This window comes from Pieris napi, chromosome 9, assembly GCF_905475465.1.
Source record: "Pieris napi chromosome 9, ilPieNapi1.2, whole genome shotgun sequence".
NCBI lineage: Eukaryota > Metazoa > Arthropoda > Insecta > Lepidoptera > Pieridae > Pieris > Pieris napi.
Window position 1 is genome coordinate 6,168,232 of NC_062242.1, and position 22,422 is coordinate 6,190,653.

The 22,422-nt window shown below is 32.7% G+C and overlaps 2 protein-coding genes across 3 annotated transcripts; one reads left to right on the plus strand and one right to left on the minus strand.

Annotated features, from left to right (window-relative positions):
• The first annotated feature begins 4,263 nt into the window (after positions 1-4,263).
• On the plus strand, positions 4,264-7,477 carry LOC125052685 (protein YIPF6). Its single transcript, XM_047653661.1, has 6 exons — positions 4,264-4,445; positions 4,667-4,786; positions 5,276-5,354; positions 5,516-5,690; positions 5,838-5,995; positions 6,179-7,477. The coding sequence occupies exons 1-6, from the start codon at positions 4,419-4,421 to the stop codon at positions 6,292-6,294; spliced, it is 675 nt and encodes a 224-aa protein (XP_047509617.1). The 5' UTR covers positions 4,264-4,418; the 3' UTR covers positions 6,295-7,477.
• Positions 7,036-19,190, minus strand: LOC125052683 (alpha,alpha-trehalose-phosphate synthase [UDP-forming]). 2 transcript variants are annotated; one of them, XM_047653658.1, is made up of 13 exons: positions 18,697-19,190; positions 18,344-18,355; positions 17,735-17,891; positions 15,405-15,677; positions 13,704-13,821; positions 12,957-13,404; positions 12,331-12,573; positions 11,905-12,099; positions 11,199-11,388; positions 9,413-9,550; positions 8,905-9,091; positions 8,252-8,358; positions 7,036-8,182 (listed from the first exon to the last, which is right to left on the minus strand). In XM_047653658.1, the coding sequence occupies exons 1-13, from the start codon at positions 18,822-18,824 to the stop codon at positions 7,880-7,882; spliced, it is 2,499 nt and encodes an 832-aa protein (XP_047509614.1). In that variant the 5' UTR covers positions 18,825-19,190; the 3' UTR covers positions 7,036-7,879. The 2 variants fall into 2 exon arrangements, with proteins under 2 accessions (XP_047509614.1, XP_047509615.1); XM_047653659.1 differs by lacking the exon at positions 18,344-18,355 and having other exon boundaries at positions 18,697-19,188.
• Between the last annotated feature and the right edge of the window lie 3,232 nt (positions 19,191-22,422).

The window sequence follows — 22,422 nt, forward strand, 5'->3', positions numbered from 1 at the left end:
CGTGCCCTTCAGAAGTTTGGACAAGTATTAAACGTTTTCGATCTGCTTTCAAAGAATCTTTATCATCGTCTTCACTTCCCCCTTTTTTAACAAATGCCTTTTTAGACAGATTAGCTCCTCCATCAGCTGCTGAATCGATCTACTTTCCTTTGGAATCGTCTTTGATAGATGACACTTCCTCTTTAAACTCTCCTTTTTCATTACATGAATTGAAAGGTGTGCTTTCACATGTTAAAGATTCATCTCCTGGTCAGGATGGTATTATGTACTCATTTTTATCTCATCTTGGTGATACTGCCTTAATGTATTTTTTAAATTTAATAAACTCCGTCATGGTCACAGGTAATATTCCTGAAACATGGAAGTCTCAAGAAGTTATAGCGATTAAAAAACCTAACAAACCTACCAATGATGTTGCCTCATATAGACCTATTGCGTTGTCCTCCGTTTTAACTAAAATTGCTGAACATCTTGTGAAGAATCGTTTGGAATGGTTTATAGAAAACAATAATTTAATAGCCAATAGTCAATACGGTTTTCGGAAGTCAAAATCTACAATAGACAATTTAGCTATATTGACCACAGATATTCGCATAGCTTTTTCGCGTGATGAAGATATTGTTGCTGCCTTTTTGGACATCTCTGCCGCCTATGATAATGTGAACATTTCTATTCTACAACGCAAATTATTAGAGCTACAGGTTCCTACGTTATTAATACGTTTTATCATCAATTTACTATCATGCAGATACATATCATTAATCGTTCAGAAAGATGGTAATATTACCGAGTTAAAGCGTACAGTTTTTAAAGGCCTTCCCCAAGGTTCGGTACTAAGCCCACTTTTATATAATATTTACACGTATGATTTAGAATTATCTATAAATTCCCATATAAATGTGCTACAATATGCAGATGATCTTCTTTTTTATTCCGTTGATAAATCTGTGGTTAAGGCTTGCAATTCCATGTCTAGTTCACTTAATTGTCTTAATATCTGGTTAGTTAAAAATGGCCTAGATCTATCAGTTTCCAAAAGTTCTATAGTCGTATTTTCCAAAAAACGCACAACTCCTATAATAAATGTGACCTTCAATGGTCAATCTTTGCCACTCCAAACAAAAATTAAATTTTTAGGAGTTATATTGGATTCAAAATTGTCTGGACTTGCCCATTATGAACATGTTGTTATGAAATGTGCACAGCTGCTTAACATCATGAAATGCCTTTCAGGTGTATGGTGGGGTGCTCATCCGTTTTCTATGAAACTTGTGTATAACGCTCTTATAAGATCTGTTTTAGATTATGGCACATTTCTCTTAGATGGAGGAAGTGTCTTGGGAAGTAAAAAACTTGATGTCATTCAGTCAAAAGCTTTGAGAATTGTGACAGGAGTAATGAAATCAAGCCCATCCAATGCTTTACAAGTAGAATGCTGCGATCCTCCTTTAAAATTAAGAAGGCAATTTTTAAGTGATCGATTCTTGTTCAAATCTATGCAGTTTTCTAACCACCCTCTACATGGAAGGCTGCATGAATTGAACAATATTATTTATACATCCCGTTACTGGCGTCACAAATCATTACCATGTCTAATAATAAGCTTTCGTAAATTTTTAACATTACACAGCCGCATTCATCGATCTCCATCATTACCCATATTTATGACACAATTCAATTCTTTAATTCTTGATCCGGATATAAGATATAATATAGGCGTCCGTAAGCAAGATACTCTGGAAACAAATATTCGTTTCATGAGTAGCGTTGAGGAACAAAATTGGGAAGGTTGGGATTATATTTTTACAGATGCCTCTAAAATCTCTGTTGATGATTGTGTTGGAGTTGGTCTAATTCATTGGCAACATAAAATAATTCAAAAGATTAAACTTCCTCCTGAATCCTCGGTTTTTACTGGAGAGTGTTTTGCTCTTTTAAAAGCTTTAGAACTAGTTATTTTATTAAAATCTAAAAGTACAATCATATTTTCAGACTCAAAAAGTGCACTACAATCTCTTGAAAAATTTCCTTTCCAAATGAAACTTTGTTATCCTATTATTTGCGAAATACGTGATAAGCTTTTAATATGTTCTCAAAGAAATTACACCGTTATCTTTGCATGGATTCCAAGTCACAGTGGAATTAAAGGAAACGAGAAAGCCGATGAGCTTGCTAAAGAAGCTATAAAGGATGGAGACATAGTCCCATACATTAATTATTGTCATGATTTAGCTGCTCTTCCGAAAACCCATCTTTGGGAGTCATGGAATGATGTTTGGTTGAGAAGCAGCAAGTTCAAAGGCAAACATTATGCTGAAATTCAACCCAGGATCCCCAGTAGACCATGGTTCTTTGAGGTTAAAAGTTCTAAAACTGTCACTTCTATCATTTCCAGAATGCGTTTAGGACATGTTTGTACACCTCATCATTTAGCAAGGCTTCGTATTATTGATAGTAATATTTGTGAGTGTGGAGAAGATATTGGTGACCTTGACCATATTTTCTTTTCTTGTTCCCAATATGACCGTACCTCCTTTCTGAATTCTTTACAATCACTTCATGTTCCGTTTCCGACTAAAATCTCCTGCCTTTTGCTTTATCCTTTATTGTATTATAATGTATTATCTTCTTTCATAATCTATAATAATATTAAGATGTAATATGTTTATGTACATATTTAATTTTTAACCAGCTTATCCCTTTATTTCCTTCTGATGTCTTTGTTTATTTTTTTTTCGCGTGTAGTTTCCCAACCTTTTACTTGAAACTGGCATAAAGTTGAAGCTGTTGCCATAATATTAAAAAAAAAAAAAAAAAAAAAAACCTCATTAATGTATAAATAATGTGGTAAACAATAATAATTGATTGAAAACTATTTACGCTTATTTTAATAATCTAATTATTTCATTAACATTTTTTTACTGAAATAAGAGAAAACCTTTAAAGAATATAAGGTTTTAACAAGCTAAATTAACAGTAAAAGATTTAGTTTCAAGTAAGAAGTTTACATCATTTACGTTTTGAGTAATTTTTTTTAATGATTTCTAAAAAAATATATACTTTTTCAAAACCATTGCAATGTTTACAAAAGTATAATCCTGTAAAATAAATTTGTTTACAGATCTTAATTTTAAAATAAAATTGTATTCATATTTTAAATGTGGAATATAAAAAAAGTAACTATTTATACCTTCATCCATACTTATATTTATTTTTTTTAGCGGTTTGAAATAACTTTAATTATTTTCATAATCTACGACGAAAGCCTTACAAATTTTTCAACAATAAATAATATTTACTAACGAAAATTTCAATAAATGCCAACTTAAAGAAAAACACTGGTCAATTTTCTGTCACTGTGTTGGTATTTATTGCGAGAAGCACGCGAGAGCAATAGTTTTGAGAGTGCTCAATTGTGCGAAGCGTTGCTGTAGTTGGAACATTCAACGTTGAGCATTATGCCGCATAATGCGCTCTAGTGCTGTGATTGGAAAACGCACATAAACACTTCAATTTCGTTTGTCCTACCCATCTCTAGTGTGTAGCTATCTTTATTATTTTACTTCACGTTAGGGTAATAGCGCACTAGCGGCCAGACGCGCGGCCCGGCCGCAGGAGTTGCGATTTGCAACGCGGCCAAAACTGCGGCTACGATAGTCAGTTGCTTATACAGCGCGCTTGATGGACGTTGAGGAAATAGCAGTGCTTTTGTATCTTAGTAAGAAGCAGAAAAAGAAAAGGAAAAAATATTGGGTCCATCCCTTACTACGTGAAAGGCGAACAAAGGGATTATTTCATACTTATTTCACCGACTTTCAGCAATATGATGAAAAGTTCTTTAATTATTTGCGGATGAGCAAGTCTTCGTTTGAAGAACTGTTAAGAAAATTAAGTGTCGAAAGACATCGCAATGATTACAAAACACGCTGTAGTTCCACAATACGTGCGGCCGCCGCGGCTAGTGCGCGCACACTGCTTATTTAACTACAATGGAATTGATCCCAGTGCCCGCAGCGACCAGCGACCAGCGACCGAACACGGGCCGCAAATGCGTCGCTTCGATCTTGCTGGCCGCTGCGGCTCGGTGTGGCCGCTGGCCACGTGCGGCCAGGTGCGCGTGCTATATGGCGATTTCATACTATGGTTTCTATCTCGATGGCCGCCGCGACCTGGTCGCTGCGGCCTGGCCGCTAGTGCGATATTGCCCTTATATTGCATCTTGTTGTAAGGTTTATGACATTAGGCAAGGAAATTTAACACTGACAATTTGACAATTTGTAAACTAATCAATGAAGAATTATTACGAATTACTATCGTGGAAATGATTTTTTGAAAAGTGTCTGGGTTTTGATGTGTTGGATTATTAATAATATTGTAATATTGTATTCTTCACTACAAACATTAAAAAATAAGACTCAATGGCGACTTTTGATTCCAAATACGACGTAAGTATTTTTTTTACATTTGGTTTAATTATTTATTTTGAAACTTCTTAAAATATAATGTACTTTATTATCTACATACAATACTTACTCTTATACTTTATATAATTTGTGTTTTCGTAATTAATAGAGAAGGATGTAAAAGGTACATTTACACCAATGTAGCCCTTTTTTTCTTCGTGCATACCCACCAAAGTTATTTACATACATCTTAAAATTTTCAGATGTATCCTGCTGGTGATGTAGGAGTTATAGAAGGTGAAATGAACATTCCAGGTCAGGGTGTGCCTTCTGGTGATACAATGGAGTTTAATACTCTAGATGAACCAATTAAAGAAACATTTGTGAGTTTCCTTATGTGTATAGCTTATTGTTAGTTATTAAAAATCATATTATATTGTGTTTCCAATTATCTATACATTGGAAACAAGAAATATGGTTTTTGTACAAGAAAACACTGGAAAAACTTAGATTGAAAGTCTATGTGTGAGTAAAAAATAAATTATTTACATTAGATATCAATTTCACTAAATGATATATTCTACTTCCTTTTCCATTTTCAAAGTAGTTCTTTTTATATGTTTAATCTATACTTTATTTATAATAATGTATTAATCAGTTGCAACCAAATAATTACTTAATTATTACATTTTAAATTAGCTAAGTATTTATTTGTAGAATTTAGAAAAAATATATATATATATATATATATATATAAATATAAATATAAAAAAATATATATATATGTATTTAGAATTTATCAAAACTGTTATAAAGTTATGTTTCAAAGATCTATTATATGACTAAGATATGAATTTTGATGTTTATTTCAGCTAAGAGACTTAAGAGCCGTGGGTAATAAATTCTACCATGTACTAATACCAAGAGAGAAAACAAGTTTATTGAAAGAATGTAAGTGGAACTTTATGCTACGTACATATGATTAGATTTATTGGTGTAAATAAAAATGGATCTTTAAATAATAATTGCAAAATTAAGTTGTAATTTTGCAAGTATTCAATTATAATATTATGCTTTAATCCAATAATAATCTTGTTTTGTTAAAATTGCAGGGGATCTATGGGGCCCATTATTACTTTGTACATTCATGGCAACTATTCTGCAAGGCTCGTCAGAACCCACAAATAAAACAGGTGATGGAGGCCCTGAGTTTGCAGAGGTCTTTGTACTCGTGTGGATAGGTGCAGCTATTGTGACCTTTAATTCTAAGCTGCTTGGTGGAAATATGTAAGTTGTCAAACTTAAATATACATAAATACAATAGATTAAACACACTGCTTAGATCGTGTTTTGGTAAAAAGGAGAGTCTAATATAGAAATCTATGATTAGTTAAAAATCTTTATTTTGATATAATATTTTTTTGCATATTTCAGGTCATTTTTCCAATCAGTATGCGTGTTGGGATATTGTCTTTTCCCCATTGCATTAGCTCTAGTCATTTGCCGAGTGATATTGTTCAGTACACAAAATACATTTCTATTCTTCCTACGATTTGTCATATCAATGGTTGGATTCATATGGGCAACATTTGGTAAGTTTTCCATGTGTGGTGGTGATTAATACAAAATGCCTGCCACACTTGCCCATTCATAAACTCAATTTTTTTTTAATACAATGCTATTATAGCATATATTAGCTATTATATCTTTAAAAAGAAACTTTGTTATCTGTAAAAAGAGGACAAAAATAATAAGGGAGAACATTCTTTTTTCAGCTGCAACAAAATTCCTTGGTGATAGTCAGCCTGAAGGTAAAAAAGGCCTAGCAGTTTACCCCATTTGCTTGTTTTACTTCATACTATCGTGGCTAGTCGTTTCACACACCGCTTAGGAGCACAATTTGTGATAAAGACTTGTAGGATAATTTGTGAATATTTGATGTAATGTAAGTTATTAATATGTATATGAATTTATGATACATATACAGTGTAATGTTTTAATAAGTATTAAGGTTAAGCTGCGAAGGGACTAATTTTGAAATTTGCGTTTAGGTCTGTTTGGCGTATGTATACTATGAAGTTTAGTGAAAATACTGTATCTATGTTACTATTTTTAACCTAGTTAGAAATATCATAGTAAAACGACACAACTTCTTTAAATCAATATGTTATTTAATATGACTATTATATATTCATCCAAAGAGCAAAATAATTGTTCAAATTTCTTTGTATTTCATACCGAAAGTTGGTTCGATTTTTTTGTAGATGTCCCACCAGGTGGCGCTATAAAATCGTTTTGCCGCGATTTTTTTACTAATTTGAAAATCAATTGAAAATCCTCAAATCGGTAATCAAGCGTGGTGTTGGTTTAATTCCTGTGAATTGTTTGCTTACAGAGTTAAATATGGCAGAAACTAGATTAAGTTGTCTCGTGGCGTACTATTAACCTAGGACGATTAAATGACTAAGTTTGTCTTTTTATACTCACCAAATTCTTCAGCACATTCCATTACGGATTTACAGTATTTTTCTATATTTAATTTAATTATTTTTCATATTTAAAATGTCTTTGGAATTTTGAAATATCATGTTTTCAACAACATTTTTGTACATATTTATTAATAAAAAACATATTTTTATCCATAAAGATTTTTATTTCTAACATAGAAAACATACATTGTATCTAAAAATACATAAGTTATGAAAGGAATATTTAGAACTTCTAGTCTTCGTAATACGACTAGTTTATTCACTCCCACATACACACAAAAAACAGCCATTTTTGAGAGTATTGAATTACTTAAAATAATATTTAAAAATTGTGCTTATAACACAACTATATATATAGGGGTATACCCTAAATAACGAATTTCACGATAAATACTTACAATTGAAATACGTAATTTTTTTCAGATTTTTGTATAGGAACTTTTTGTTTTAATATTCGTAGGATATTGTATGCGAAAGAAAGTCGGCGCCATCTATATTCCGAGGAATTTTAAATGTAAATCTATCAAAATTGGCATTCACACCATACAAAGTTATCAAAAGTTAAAGGGGTTCGAAAACTTATAATTTGTACCAGAAAATTGGATGTTGTATAACGTAATAGTTAAATGTGCGAGTTTTACTTTCTATTTTGAATTTTTTATACATACTATGTTATCACAAATGTTTATCCAATCAACGTAAACTTATGAAATGTTGTCGTAGAAAATGTCACGCGACCATATAAAATTCACGGTTAAAATTAACTAATTATAAATAAATAAATTGAAAACTCACATAAAAGTATCCAAATATAAATAGCATGTGTAGCCAATTATAATCTTAAGATCTTTCTGAAGTTTAAAAAATATCAGATTCACATCAGGATTAATTTTAGTTAAAGAATTCATACATTAAAAATGACCAAAGATAATTTAATGCAGTAGAAAAGTTGTAATATTTGCCTTATTCATATTGGCAATTAGTAATTTAACTGGATTCAGATCCACTTGAATTAGATTTATCAGAGATCTTATCTGGGGTGCGTGGTGGAGTATGTCTTGGAGACCGAGCAGGAAGTTGGTACGAAACATGCATCTGAAGTGTATCGCGAGCTAATCTGGCACTTTTATATGTGAGAGAGTTTGCCCTGGGCTTACGTCTGGAGAAATGTCGTTCAACCCATTTGAGCATTGCCAGTACCGAGTCTGTGGATGACAAACGACGTTCTGCGGACGTCTTTATTATGTTCGACGATGCTATACGGAATGTTGCGGCCATACCTTTTAGTGCCTGGAAAATAATTAATATTAGAAATAATACTATTGAAATAATACCTATATTAAAAATAATGTAACTCACCAGCATTGCGTCTTCATCTGTGTCGTCATCACCGGCGTAAATAATACGAATCCTTTCACTCCAATCGAGACCAAATGCAGTTCTTAGGATGTAAATAGATGCACGACCTATAAAATTATTTATATTATTGGTGTCGTGTCTATTATATTTTAATATAAATAAAAAAAATATTTATATTAAAATATAATAGGGATACTTAAAGTAATAATATTTTATATTCAAACTAGCAGACTCGGCCAAGCGTTGCTGTGGCTAAGGTTTTTGTTACATACTAGTAATCTATTCAAGGGAAACGGTAGGAGAACACCAGTCATGGGGACCACCATGCTTTTTTGGTGGTTAGGCCATTAAATTGTAGCTTATGTAAAACGTTGGTACTTTCAACACAGCGCCTTCTGTTAGAAGTGTGACTATCAATTAATAATAAACAAATATTTTGCAATAAAATAATATTGCGGGTATAAATTGAGATGTAAGCTATCCTATCTTTTAAGTTGGATCAAACTACACACTGTGTGCAAATTTGATTGATATCGGTTCGGTAGTTTAGGAGTCCATAGCGGACAAACAACGTGCCACGTAATTTATATACCTATAAGAAGATTATAGAAAAAACTTAACAGTTGCAAGGGTCTATATTTCTCTATTATTACCTTTATTCCACTGTACAGGTGGCCTCGCCTCAATAGCGCAGTGCGCGGGAGCAGGTGTAAATCCAGCAGAGGTGATAAGTCTCCGCGCAGTTTCTGCGAGAGCGGCACGTTTAGCCACAGGCGTCTCTCGGAAATGGAAGGTTAGCAGAGCACCTTTGTTCTCCACCCAGGCACCATCTTTACATACCTATCATTAAATTTAAAATATGTAATTAAAATCCGGCTCGAAGGACCAATTATTTGGAGACTAGCTTGCTTGGCTACAGATGATTACTAAAGCGTTTTGAAATAAATAAAACTGTCTTAGACCTTTCTGAACTACCAAAGGAACCCAAGCCAGTAGGAATATCTCAAAATACCGTATCGAAAGCTATGGGGAGACCCTATTATATCTGGGGATTTAATCTCATAGTGCAGATAGGTTACAATTACGATTCTGGTTTATTTCTTTAAAATCAACAATAATAAACCGAGGTCTTTACCCTCAAGCGTAGTAGTCATAACATACCTGTTCTTGCAATGCTTTGAGTAGGTCGACGACCTTATCTTGTAACTCCATTGGCATTGGGTGCACGAACTTGCTGCCATCGGGGTGTAAAATCTCCAGACCATGGCTACCAGCATATGTTATACCTTCTATTCCAACCTTAAAAAAAATTTTGTTTATGTAATTTTAGTTTTAAATTTAATCGAAGTTCTTACTTATTATATCTCTGTTTTAAATATGGTGGGAGATTTTCAGTTCGAAAACTTATAGACGAACATTTACTTAGACGATCTTATACAAACTTAATACAACGCAATATCGAGCCGTGACCTCTTTCTAGCTGTATGAGAATAACCAATACTACTTAATTAATAATAATAATATTAGCCTGACCGTATTCGACAATATAAATATTTTAACTGCCTGATATGCAGGTCAAAGTTTCAAGATAACGTCTTGTTATTGCGAACCGAGGTCATATAAACTAAAACTGCGGATTTAATAAATGAAAGTAAATTTTTTACATAATGGGCGATAATGGTCATATCTGAGTTCCAAGAACATCGCTAGATATATACGAAAACATAACATGGTTCTATCAGTCTGTTATTTTTACTAACCTTTTCATACTATAGTCTATTACAAACTATTTTCGCCAGGAAATAGCGATTAAGACACTATAATATGAATAAATGTAATCAACTTATGTATGTTTTTTGTAGCCATATCTCCTAGGTATAATCAGATATCATAACAGGGTTAATGTTAAGAGGCAAAAGGGGGCAAAGAAGGTACAAAGTACAGACATGCTGGGTCACAAAAATGGTGATAAATTTTACGACTTTCCTTATCAACTGTTTTTGATTGTGTTGGCGTCATTGGAGACTTTACTCAAATATAACAACGCAGGGATGAATCAGAATTGCATCATTTTTTCTCCTCTAGTAAGTGCCTAATAAAACCTTGTAATGCTCATTTTGTGTAAAATAAATTTAAAAACTGTTGGTTGTGAATTTTAATTTAAGTCTTTGAATATATTATTATTGTCTATTTTCGGTTATAAACTTGTTACCGTTAACTCCAAATGACACCACCACAACGACCATAATGCGAAATAAATACTTCCGATATATATATAAATTTTTACTTAAGTTTTCCTCAGTCGGAGAGGAAAAATAAATTACTAATAATACCAATTTGATACACTCTTTAATTATGTCCTTTACATGTTATAATTCAGAAATGTGTCCTTTACATGAATAAAATTGTCAACATCCTAGGCGATTATTTATTTTTGAATTACTTAAAGACTTGTAAACCAGTAAGTTTACGAGCTAGTTGTGTTGAACATGTGAGTCTATTCTCGCCAACTCTTGGGAGTTGGCGTGCGACTAGACTAACATGGTGACTAACTTGCATGACCCCGGGGTCGTAGGTTCGATTCCTAACACTCGTTCGTACAGTAAAGCAAAACATGGTGAGGAAACCGGCATGCCTTAGACCTCAAAAGTCGACGGTGTTTGTCAAGCAGAGAAGGTTGATCACCTACTTGCTTTTTAGAAATGATCACGAAACGGATACAGGATAAATCTGAGGCCCAGACCTAAATGGTTGTAGCGCCCTTGTTACAGGCATGTTATACAAAGCATGTGGTGATTCTTAATTTGCATTTTCATTGTTATTAGAAGCAGTTCAGTTTTACTAAATTATGAAACTTCGTAGAAATTATTAAACTTGGATTTCGAAAATGCAGTGGTATGCTGTTTCATGCTATATTCAGATGGACCCATGTCTAGCCTATACTCACCATTTCTTTGACATTATTGACGTTTCTGCCTGATATAATGGCGATGTAGACATCCGACATATTTGACAGCCGTTGCAGGGTATGCTTAGTTTCCAATGGTAGAGTGGCCAGATCGGGATGGGGCGCTATAGGAGCCAACGTACCATCGTAGTCCAATAAGAGAGCTAACTTTTGGGTGTAACCAATGTATCTGAAAAAACATCGTTTTAATCAAACATTACGTATAAAAAAGGAACTAAAATTGTGACAATGATATGAGAAATTACGCACTTACATTCCAAATTCAAAAAATTTCTTATTTATTATTGACAACGTCAAAGTTAATCGTAGATTCGTTGATGCTAGTTACGAGATTGAAAAATGTTTTTATACTACTCTGGTCTATAGTTATGTAAGAATTGGGATATTCTGTACTTCTATCCCGTAGGGAAGATTTAAGAAAACAAGTGGAACGTTAGAATAAGAATAACATGTGAAATTAAATGAAGAAAAATCAGTGAAATTTAGTGACCGAAAATAAGTCTTGGCCTAAAGGTCTCGTTACAGGCCAAATTAAAAAAAAAATCTGTACTTCTAAAGCTGAAGAGTATGTCCCTGCTTGAACACAATAGCCTAAGGAACTAATTCGAATTAAAAATACTTTGTTTTGGTTAGTTCATTGGAAAAGGTTACGACTTTTACACACTTAGTAAATAAATCTCCTTACTTTGAGAGATACTCGTCGAAGTCATCAATAGTGACGGGTTGCATGGAGGTAGCTCCAATATCATCTGTCTCTTCCTCAAGCGAGTCCATAGCTTTGAGGAAACTCTTCATCCAACTATCCACGTCATTCATTTGTTCCCTTCGGCGCAGGTGGTTCATACGGACTGTTCTTTCGTCTTCGGGCATTATTAAGGCTCTGGAAATAAAAATTATTATTCAATCTCAAATTATATTACGAAATAATTATAAGAGCAAGGGTCAGTATTGTATTCAGGATGTTTGATGATTGAATCAATGAATTTTTGTTAATTTGAGGTTAGCCCCTTATAACCTACGCGACAGTTTTGAGAAATCTTTAAATCGAGTTAAATGCAATACTAAACGTGAAAAATACACTTAACCTTTGATTTTAAGTGTAATCTCTCACCTATGAATAACTTCTGCTGCATCATCCAACTCGTACGGGTTACATATGAGAGCTTCGTGCATCATTTCTCCTGCACCAGCAAAAGGAGACAGTATCAGAACACCAGGAGGTGTATTAATTTGACACGCCACGAACTCCTTCGCTACTAGGTTCATTCCATCTCGTAGTGGTGTGACTAAAGCGACAGCTGCATCGCGGTAGAAAGCAGCCAGCTCGTCTTGCCCCACACAGCCGTAGATATACCTACACATCATTTTGTGGCGTTATTCTATTGTTATTACCGCCTCCGTCAAAAAGTGCCTGTAGTAGTTTCATTCTCAATGCCAGATAGGCTGACTGATGGACTTTAAATCAATAAATTTTATTGTCTCATTTTAAGTCTTGAATATTTATATAATTTTGTAATAAGACATTTCTTGGTAACTGTGACTACGTTTACGTAGTTACGTAATTACACATAGCACGGTTTAAAATCAGCTAGGCGGGCCGTTGTTAGTATTCGTCATTAGTACAACTTTAAATATACAAAATATATTTGGTTATATAATAAATCGAACACGACATCTATGCAATTTGTTTTCAAATAAAAGTCCAAAATTTGTCTAAAGAATTTTGGTTTATCTTACCTAATTGGCGACCAGTTTGGCGTCGTGAACCTTCCGTTAATCCTGCCCACCAACTGATCCATCTCCTCCTTCAAATCCTGATAGTCCTTAACATCTGTTCTCGATGGCACCGCAATTTGAAGCAGCACAACTTTTTCTATATGTTCTGGATGTTTGAGCAGTAGCCTCTCAAACGCTTTAAGCCTATGAACCAAACCTTTGGTGTAGTCCAGTCTATCCACACCGAGAATGACTTTCTGGCTTGTTGACAGCACTGGTTTAGCATTCTGAGCTAGTGTGACAAACCTGTCGAATGGCACACCGATCGGGAGTGGTCTAACACAAATTGTCCGACCTCCCAATTCCACCAGCAGGTTCTTACGGTCAACACGACAACCCAGATTTCTTTGGCAACAATCGATGAAGTTCAGGCAATAGTCCGTAATGTGGAATCCGACCATGTCGCATCCTAAAATATGGGAATGTTAGTAATAATTTCAACATAAACATTTGATATATTTATAAGGAAACGGTAATTAAATATATAAATGTTCTTTTGTAAACATAATTACTACAAGTGTTATTTCATACATTTCTAGCATCTGCTTTGAAAGTGCCTATTGTAAAGTGCTTTAAAAGTAAAATAGTAAACGAAATGTTAAAAATATATGTTTGACTTAAGGGCTTGAACTCTGGAAGTAGTAACGATTCTTCTATGTTAGATTGCCCTTTAAAATTACACAACTTCACAATAAATATTTTTCTTACCAAGTATTCCTTGTAGCACTTCATCAGACCATGGGAACAGCCTGAAGATGTCCCACGGCGGGAATGGAATGTGAAGGAAGAATGCCAGTTTACATCTCAACTCGTCCTCTTCAGCGCGCTAAACATTAATATGTAGGCGTATTGTATTATATTGTAAATAAGTCAACGGATTGCTTGGATTGGATAGCTTGAATTATCCTGATATAAGAAACCCTACAATATTTTTCGTCTTCTATTAATCTAATTAGCCGTATTTCGGACTCAATCATATAATATATTTGTTCGATATTAAGAATCCTCTTTTTTAATATAAATAGAAACGACAGTATTATGCAGCTGATTTAAAGATAAGTTTATTGTTTCCATAGCAATTTCCTGTAGATTCAACGAGTAATTATAAGACAATTTTGTCTCATTAAATGGCTGGGAAGGCCATGAGATGACTGTGTAACATAAAAAAAAAGTGTGTGTGTACAAAGTACACATGTCAGAAGTGAAACTTCAGTGGCAAACTAATCTTGAAGTGTTGTTCATATTTATACAAATCTAAAAGTTTAGATTTACGATACTTAGGGTCTGTTTCACAATGTATGGATAAAGTACCAAATAGCTATGCAACACATAAATTATTTGGTAGATAAATTGTGCTATTTGACATTCATCGGACTCATATCTTATGATAGACTTTATGTGACGAATAGCGCTATCTGACAGTCGTGAAACGCAACAATAGTGTTTATCCCACCTATAAGTAATAAATAGCTAATTTGGAACTTATGTAGAACTTATCCATACATTGTGAAACAGACCCTTAGAGGGACGGAAAAAGGAAGATATGTTAGGAATTTAATGAATTTAATTGTCATTAAAATATTAAGTGTCGAATAATAAATAATAAATAGTAAATAATAGATAATAGATAATAAATAATAAATAATAAATAATAAATAATAAATAATAAATAATAAATAATAAATAATAAATAATAAATAATAAATAATAAATAATAAATAATAAATAATAAATAATAAATAATAAATAATAAATAATAAATAATAAATAATAAATAATAAATAATAAATAATAAATAATAAATAATAAATAATAAATAATAAATAATAAATAATAAATAATAAATAATAAATAATAAATAATAAATAATAAATAATAAATAATAAATAATAAATAATAAATAATAAATAATAAATAATAAATAATAAATAATAAATAATAAATAATAAATAATAAATAATAAATAATAAATAATAAATAATAAATAATAAATAATAAATAATAAATAATAAATAATAAATAATAAATAATAAATAATAAATAATAAATAATAAATAATAAATAATAAATAATAAATAATAAATAATAAATAATAAATAATAAATAATAAATAATAAATAATAAATAATAAATAATAAATAATAAATAATAAATAATAAATAATAAATAATAAATAATAAATAATAAATAATAAATAATAAATAATAAATAATAAATAATAAATAATAAATAATAAATAATAAACAATGTGACGGTAAATTTTTTTCCAACGCCGATAAAGAAGTTTGACTTCAAAAAGGAACATGGCGCGTAACCGAAAAACGTGACGCGTAACGAAAAAATGTTACACTAAATTTTTTTCCAACCCCGATAAATAAGTTTCACTTCAAATATAACTTAAATTCTCACCTGTCTAATCCAATTGGCAGCCAGCATAAGGTGGTAATCATGTACCCAGACGATGGGCGGTGAACCATTCTTCTGTTTGGTTTCCTTCAGTAGCTTTAAGGCGTGTACGGTTTTCTCCGCGAACTCCTCATTGATCTTGATATAGGCTCGCCAGTTGTCAGCTATGAAGGTGGCTCGGTCCGGCATAGAGTGGAACAGAGGCCAGAAAGTTCCATTGCAGCATCCATTGTAGTAGCGGTCGAAAAGCTTTGGTTCTGCATGTATGGCTACAATCTGGAACAACATTAATGATATAGATTTTGTCTTTTGATAACGTAAAATTTTAATTTATTTCTATTGTTTCTATAAAAATGGACACTTGCCTAGCAATGATTATTGTAAAGGTGAATAGGAATAGCCATTTCGCATACGTAAAAAGGCAGACAATCTGAACGGATACATACAATTTAGATACATCTTATACATGTCCTTCATTTTAATTGCACCGTCGGTACACTTGTTTACTGACGACGCAATAGGTATTTTCGTTTAGTATCATCTAACTAAGTACTTCACTGCTAATGAGTAATGACTAACGGCTAATACGACGTTATATTTGTTAAAATAAATAAGATCTTGATTGTAAAAAAAGTATATTAAAGTTGGTTACTAGTATATCTAATATTCTATTCAGGTTGTTAAATGCAATTGATGATTAATTATCTTTGCATTCATATCCATTTTATATAATATAGCTTATTTATCTAGGAAATATGTCGCGGCCGCATTCAAACAATCACTTATCAAGAAACAAAACAATACCGATGTTATGACTGCAATAAAATATAAAATAGGTAATTAAAATTTATACCTCCTTATGAATCTAACTTCAAGTAACAATATACCTAATACTAGCTTGAATATCGACTGCTTGAATATCGTGTATTATGGCAAATTTGATTGCAACCTTTCAAAAAGTCGGAAAACCACTAGAGTCACATAGCGCTGTTTCTTAACTTTCGATTTGGATAATTATTTCACTCATAATAACTTTTAATACTATGTCCGGGGTTATAGCTAGATATTGAATACGAATTGATTTGAAGTTCGAAGAGACGTTTATTTGGATAAATGTGGTAAAAAGTTTGTAGATATCTTCTATTAAACTGCAGTACGTCATGTTCTACTGTCAATAGTTTCCGCAGCGTACGTGATCTAGTGATTTTGTTAGTTTTTCGTTAGGTAACATTACGAAAATATTATATAGCATATATTCATCAGATATAATTGGTATTTCACAATTTATTCTAACGGTAATTTTTTTTTAATGTTTTCAAATCGTTCGAGTTGTTTTGGAGCCTATTCAATGCAAACAAACAATCAACTTTAAACTGAACTGAAATTAATAAATCTAAGTATAGAACATACAAAAACACGGTTTATGATAATAAGAGGATTCCAAGATGGACTCCTAACTACGTAAGACGGCCTTTAAAACTACCAAAATTCTCCAATTATTACCAAAAACAAGACCTGGCTGTATGGACTTAAGTCCTTTGCCTTTCCCATTAGGGATAAATTAATATCATAATGTTATAATAATAAAAACATAATTATAATGTGTTATAATTCTTATATAACTTTTATTTACGGTAATGCTTTTGTAAATAGAGGAGATAGCATTTGTATGGAAATTCACAGGTGTGTACGGTGTTTAATGAGCGTCATCAAATACCTTTATCAGATAAAGCAAATGAAGTAAGTAATTCCTATGTGTGTTCGACTTAGCTGGGGTCATAAATTTTATATGTTCCATGAAAAAAAATCCTCCCTTGATATGTTTAACACATTGATATACAAAAAACCATATCACAATAAATTCGTAACGTTCTATTTTAATAAAAGCACAAAATGGCTATATACGTATTATTTTGTGCTTGATATTAATGGGGTTGGGGGTGAAATATTCCTAATGTGTAGTATACGTAATTCGTCGATACGTAATTATTATTATTTGGACTTTATGATGTGAACTCAACATTAGATACGAGACTACAGGCGACTTGGGCTAGCGGTCAAGTTCAAGGATCCTGCCTGAACAGCATACACATGTAGTACTTACCTACTTAGTGAAGTAAATAATTAATGTTAAAACGCAGATTCTCAGTAGGGATAAATTTTCCTTCTTTACCAAAATTGTGCCAGTGTGTGTAGCCCAAAACCGGCCACCGGTTTTTCCGGCACAACAATAATTGACCCGGATACAGGTCAGATCTACTTGCGTATGTAATATAAAGATAATAAATTATTACTATTAAAATAAATATAACATGTTTAATTTCAAAACATACCTTATTAGATCGTAGACCAGCCGTGGGCGTCTTATCGTTCGGGTCAGATTCTGGAATGCTCTCACTTGGGTTATCCAAGTGAATGCCGGGCCATCCCACCCAAATACCATTGCCGCGTATAACCACCGGCGCGACCGCGGTCACCAGTCCACCAGCACTAGAAATAATGATCAAGACTGCATCAGACAATTAATATCATTAGTGACATTTCACTAGAATCAAGATCTGGAGGCTGAGATTGTAAAACAAAAGACTATTGTGCGTTTTGTTTCATTGTTTTTTTTGTCAAATGAAAATACATTTCGTCGTCGTATTATATTCACACCCTTTGCACTATTTATAAATAACGTGGTTACATTTGAAAACGCCAAGAACTTTCTGTTACATCAACAAAACAGTTGTAAGGTTTGTTTTATTGATAACCACACCCTGTAGTTTAGGACCTACCTACGTTGTTGTGGACGATGTCTGTTCATATATTTCGTAATAAAGTAAATACTTGATATAAATATTGTAGGGAGAATAGCAGAATGTTTACAGTAGAAATATTGTAAATAAGTAAATGTTTAAATATTACTCAAAGGTTAAAGTTAATAGTTTTCAGCTAACCTTTCTGATAGCCTGTTTAGTCCACAACACATTCACATATTTTCGTTGTTCAGTTGTAATATGCAAAAGAATAATTGTATTAAAAAGCAAAATTATTAGCTTACTTAGATTAGTACTTAAAAGCTGGGGAAAATTGTAAATCATCCATGTTGTTGTTAGCTATAAAATATTATCCGAGTACCAAATTCCAAATGGCTCAAAACAAAATCAAACGTCTGTTTAGTAATATTTTTGATTTCATAATCAGAAAAATTACTAGTGCGCTATTTCGTACCTACGCGGAATAATATATATAAGAGATTCTACAGACTTTGAAGAATATCAAAAAGGATTCCAATAAATTCTTGACTTACCTGGCTTTCCGCTCTAATACACCGGTTTTCTCATTCCTCTTCAAAACAAAAGGTAATCGGTTTGAAACAACAATCATGCTCCCTTTACTGTTGCACGCAGAGCGACTGACACTGTTTAATTCACTCATGTTGATTTTTGAACGTTCCGAAACGCGACCAATCACAGAGCGACTCTCCACGCATGCGACAAAATACCGGGAAATTTAAATTGTTTTACTCTTCTGTTTACACTTTACCGTTTAAGTGTGTCATTGCAAGTAGTCTAGTCAGTAAAATGGCCTTTTGTTTGCTTGTATGAGATAAACATCGTTGACTGAGATCGAAGACAAACTATTAAAGTTGTATGCGTCGATCACCTTTATAAGTTTGCGCGCGTCTCAGCCGTTTGATGTTCTTACTTGCGTCTGACGGTGTCGAAGGTCCATTGGAGCTTCGCAAAGAGGTTATCAATCCAGTGACCTGTCCGAGGCGAGGGCTGGCTCTTTCTGCGATTTTTCTATATTAATAATTTAAATTGTTTATGAGCGTAACAAGCCCCGATGTATCTCTGACGTTATTCCTGAGAATTAATAATATTATTTTGATAACAATAAGTTATTTGTTTCTGAGATGCCATGCCTACTTTAGTAAGTACAAAGTGTAATTCGTAAATCACTGTCATTTCATCAATCAAAATGTTTACTGTTAAATATATTTAAATGTGTTTATCTAGTAATGCCGTATAGTAGATGTTGATTTTCCAAATAAAACTCGCGGTTTTGGTGCCTTTCAACCCAATCTTTTAGTTTTCTGGTATTTAAAGTCAAATCAGCGTATTCCACTAAGCCTGACAGTTACCATTATTTTATAAGGGATTTACCTGAGGTTAAGTGGTATCATGGATACTCATATTGCCAGGAGGCTCGCGAGTGCATTGCCGGCCTTTTAAGATTTGGTATACTCCTTTTCTGAAGGACTATACACATGTCTATTATTATTTCTATTGAGTACCAAATTTAGGTTAAAATCACATTGATTCCACCTAAATGTTATATTGATGTATTCTGTATTATGTGTTGTGTAGGTAAACAATTAATTCTTTTTTATGGATCTTATATTCTTTTCCAAAATATTATTGCGTACATTTAACCGTAAAACTGGTTTTAACCAACCACATAATTTCGTCGTTTCTTATTTATGGCAATATTTATTTGCCGTTTCTTGTTGTCATCTTGATGATCTATATAGTCGATAGATGCAATTATGGATATTTGATAATAATTTTCACGTACCTTAGGGACACATGCATGCGTTTCGAGCGTGGATCGGCCATGGTGCGCATGCGACACTGTCGTGTTTATTGTCCTCGAGTAATAAACGTGTTTCATTCAACATCCTTCTGTACTTCGCGTCACGCGTCTAATATGATTCATATCGAAAAATGCTTACTGCTTTTGTGTGTACATATTTTGTAATCTAATAGTAGTAATTTGCACAGAATATTGAAAGAATTACGATTTTAACAATACTGACTTTTTAATCAATACTAGTTGTGCTCTGCGGTTCCAGCCGCATTAATTCGATCGTTGCACGATGTTCTATAGCCTACAGCTGTTTTCGGTTTTACTACAGTTTTTTGAAGCGAAACTTCTTTAGACGCATGAGGGTAAATTTTTACGAAAACGTCACGAAGATGTGCAGCGTTTTTTTCGAAGAAAAGGGAGAGAACGATTGAGAGAGAGTGAGAAGGGCGAATTACCTTATAGAAATTCTATTTTTAAAATTAAAATTTCGTAAATAAAATTTATGAAATATTAGTATTTTATCATTTTATGCAAAATAATTGATTGAAATCTCAAATGACGAATTGTAAATGAAAATGCAACGTGTTTTTACTATCGAAGAAATAAATTAATAAAATAAAATAAAAATTTGTTTTAATTTTCGATACTTTTAATATTTTAATGATAATTAAATTCTTTAAATTCCTAACTACTAGTTTGTACGCACGCACTTTTTTTTTGTTAGTCATATCGCGGACTTTTTTATAAATATTGATGTCTTCTATAAAACTGTAGTAGGTACATGAATTTGCTCTATTGTTAATAGTTTTCGTAGCGCACGCGATTTATAAATTTTTATAGGTAAGTACTTTTTGTATTGGAACCTTTTTAAAATATTCTATAGTTCACCAGGAACGTATGGTTATAATGGTGAAATAATTATTAAAACAGTTTTAGAGCCTATGAAAATGTATAGAATAATTCATTACACCAGAGATTTGTTCTAGGTAAAAAATAAGTAAGTATGTTTTATTATGCCCGTGATGAATATATCGTCATAGTCGTAGAATATTGACGGATCTGACAAAAAGTAAACTTTACAGGGCAGCCATTTAAAAATATCATCATAATCATGTTAGTTTAATTTCTATTCTGTTAACATAAAAATTGGCATACAAGAAAACAAAAGGGTTTGTTTTGAAACAAAATCAAAATAATAACATTAAATTACACAGTTTTCTAGAAAAATCACATGTTTCTATAAATCCGTCACTTTACCGACTGATTAATTGGAAATTTAAAACACATGCATTTTTTTTAATGTAGCCGTAATATTTAGTCAATGTAGTATCCAAATATGATAAAAAGTGGATTTTGGATTTTTTTCAAATCCGACATTGTTCTACGATAATGACGATATTTAAAGGTTTTGTAAGACACGAAGCTTTTGTTTTGTTCACCTTTTAGTTACTTACCTTTAAGTTCTAATCTGTATGAATATTTCATGCCGATGGTTTTGTTATTCGCACGTGGCTTGATGTTTGTGATCGGTTTGTTTACATGTTGTGCTGCAACCTTGTAACCTGTTATCAGCATAATAAGCAGCTCATACCTAATTAGATGTCGTTATATTACTACGTTTGACATCAATTATTTCATTTTGAGTCATTTTCTATAATTTTTATATTAGCTGTAATACAAATACCAATACACTTGAGACAAAGTCACTTTTCAACAGGCGTGACCCACTAACACCAAACGAATTTGTAGGAAATCGGTCACGTGATAAGCGTGAGATAATGTCAATTCCATACAAATTGTCCATAAACCATTGTCTATGGTAGGATGTTGTTAAGAACAGTAAAATACATTAAGGTACGTACGCAGGCAACGTTGTTGCGTTATGTATTTTCCAATAGCAATCCTAAGAAAGAAAAGAAGGAAACAAACTGTCCATACTAAGACGGTTACAGGTATAAAATCGTCTTTCAATATTTTTGTTGGCGTGGAGGGCACCAGACCTCAACGCCGATCCTCTACACACTGGACCGATCAAGCAAAGACTTTTACAGGTCTTACCAGAACCCAGGCCCAGAGGCTTGTCGAAGACAGGGGAGAGTAGAGGAAGTTGTGTGGTGCCACTAAGACGACCTTCAGAAATCCATTGTGTGACTGAACATTCAGTTCTCTGAACATGTCGAAAACTCGAGATAGCGAGAAAAAGAAACTCGTTGCTGTAGGCACTGTTTATTTTTATTTATGTAATTGGAAGCATTCCAATTTTCCTTAGCAACCGATACGAATTGTATGGAATTGTGTCAGATTTAGAGCAGACAAGTTCAACTATATCGCTTATCTTCTTCAATTATGATTTATTGTTTAAGGAAAATTGCTGCTAGCGCCTTGAGGAAGTGTTGACCTGTGTGTGTGATAAAGTTGCTGGGGCTAATCATTGATTTTTTTT

What these genes read in the sequence shown, in the direction of transcription:
- LOC125052685 (XM_047653661.1), top strand. Translation starts at nt 4,419, where the DNA reads ATGGCGACTTTTGATTCCAAATACGAC. An exon ending in CTTTTGATTCCAAATACGAC is followed by an intron (nt 4,446 to 4,666) that starts GTAAGTATTTTT and finishes TAAAATTTTCAG; the next exon opens with ATGTATCCTGCTGGTGATGT. An exon ending in AACCAATTAAAGAAACATTT is followed by an intron (nt 4,787 to 5,275) that starts GTGAGTTTCCTT and finishes TGTTTATTTCAG; the next exon opens with CTAAGAGACTTAAGAGCCGT.
- LOC125052683 (XM_047653658.1), bottom strand. Translation starts at nt 18,824, where the DNA reads ATGAGTGAATTAAACAGTGTCAGTCGCTCTGCGTGCAACAGTAAAGGG. An exon ending in CTGCCAATTGGATTAGACAG is followed by an intron (nt 13,822 to 15,404) that starts GTGAGAATTTAA and finishes ATTAATGTTTAG; the next exon opens with CGCGCTGAAGAGGACGAGTT. An exon ending in GCAGCAGAAGTTATTCATAG is followed by an intron (nt 12,100 to 12,330) that starts GTGAGAGATTAC and finishes TTTTATTTCCAG; the next exon opens with AGCCTTAATAATGCCCGAAG.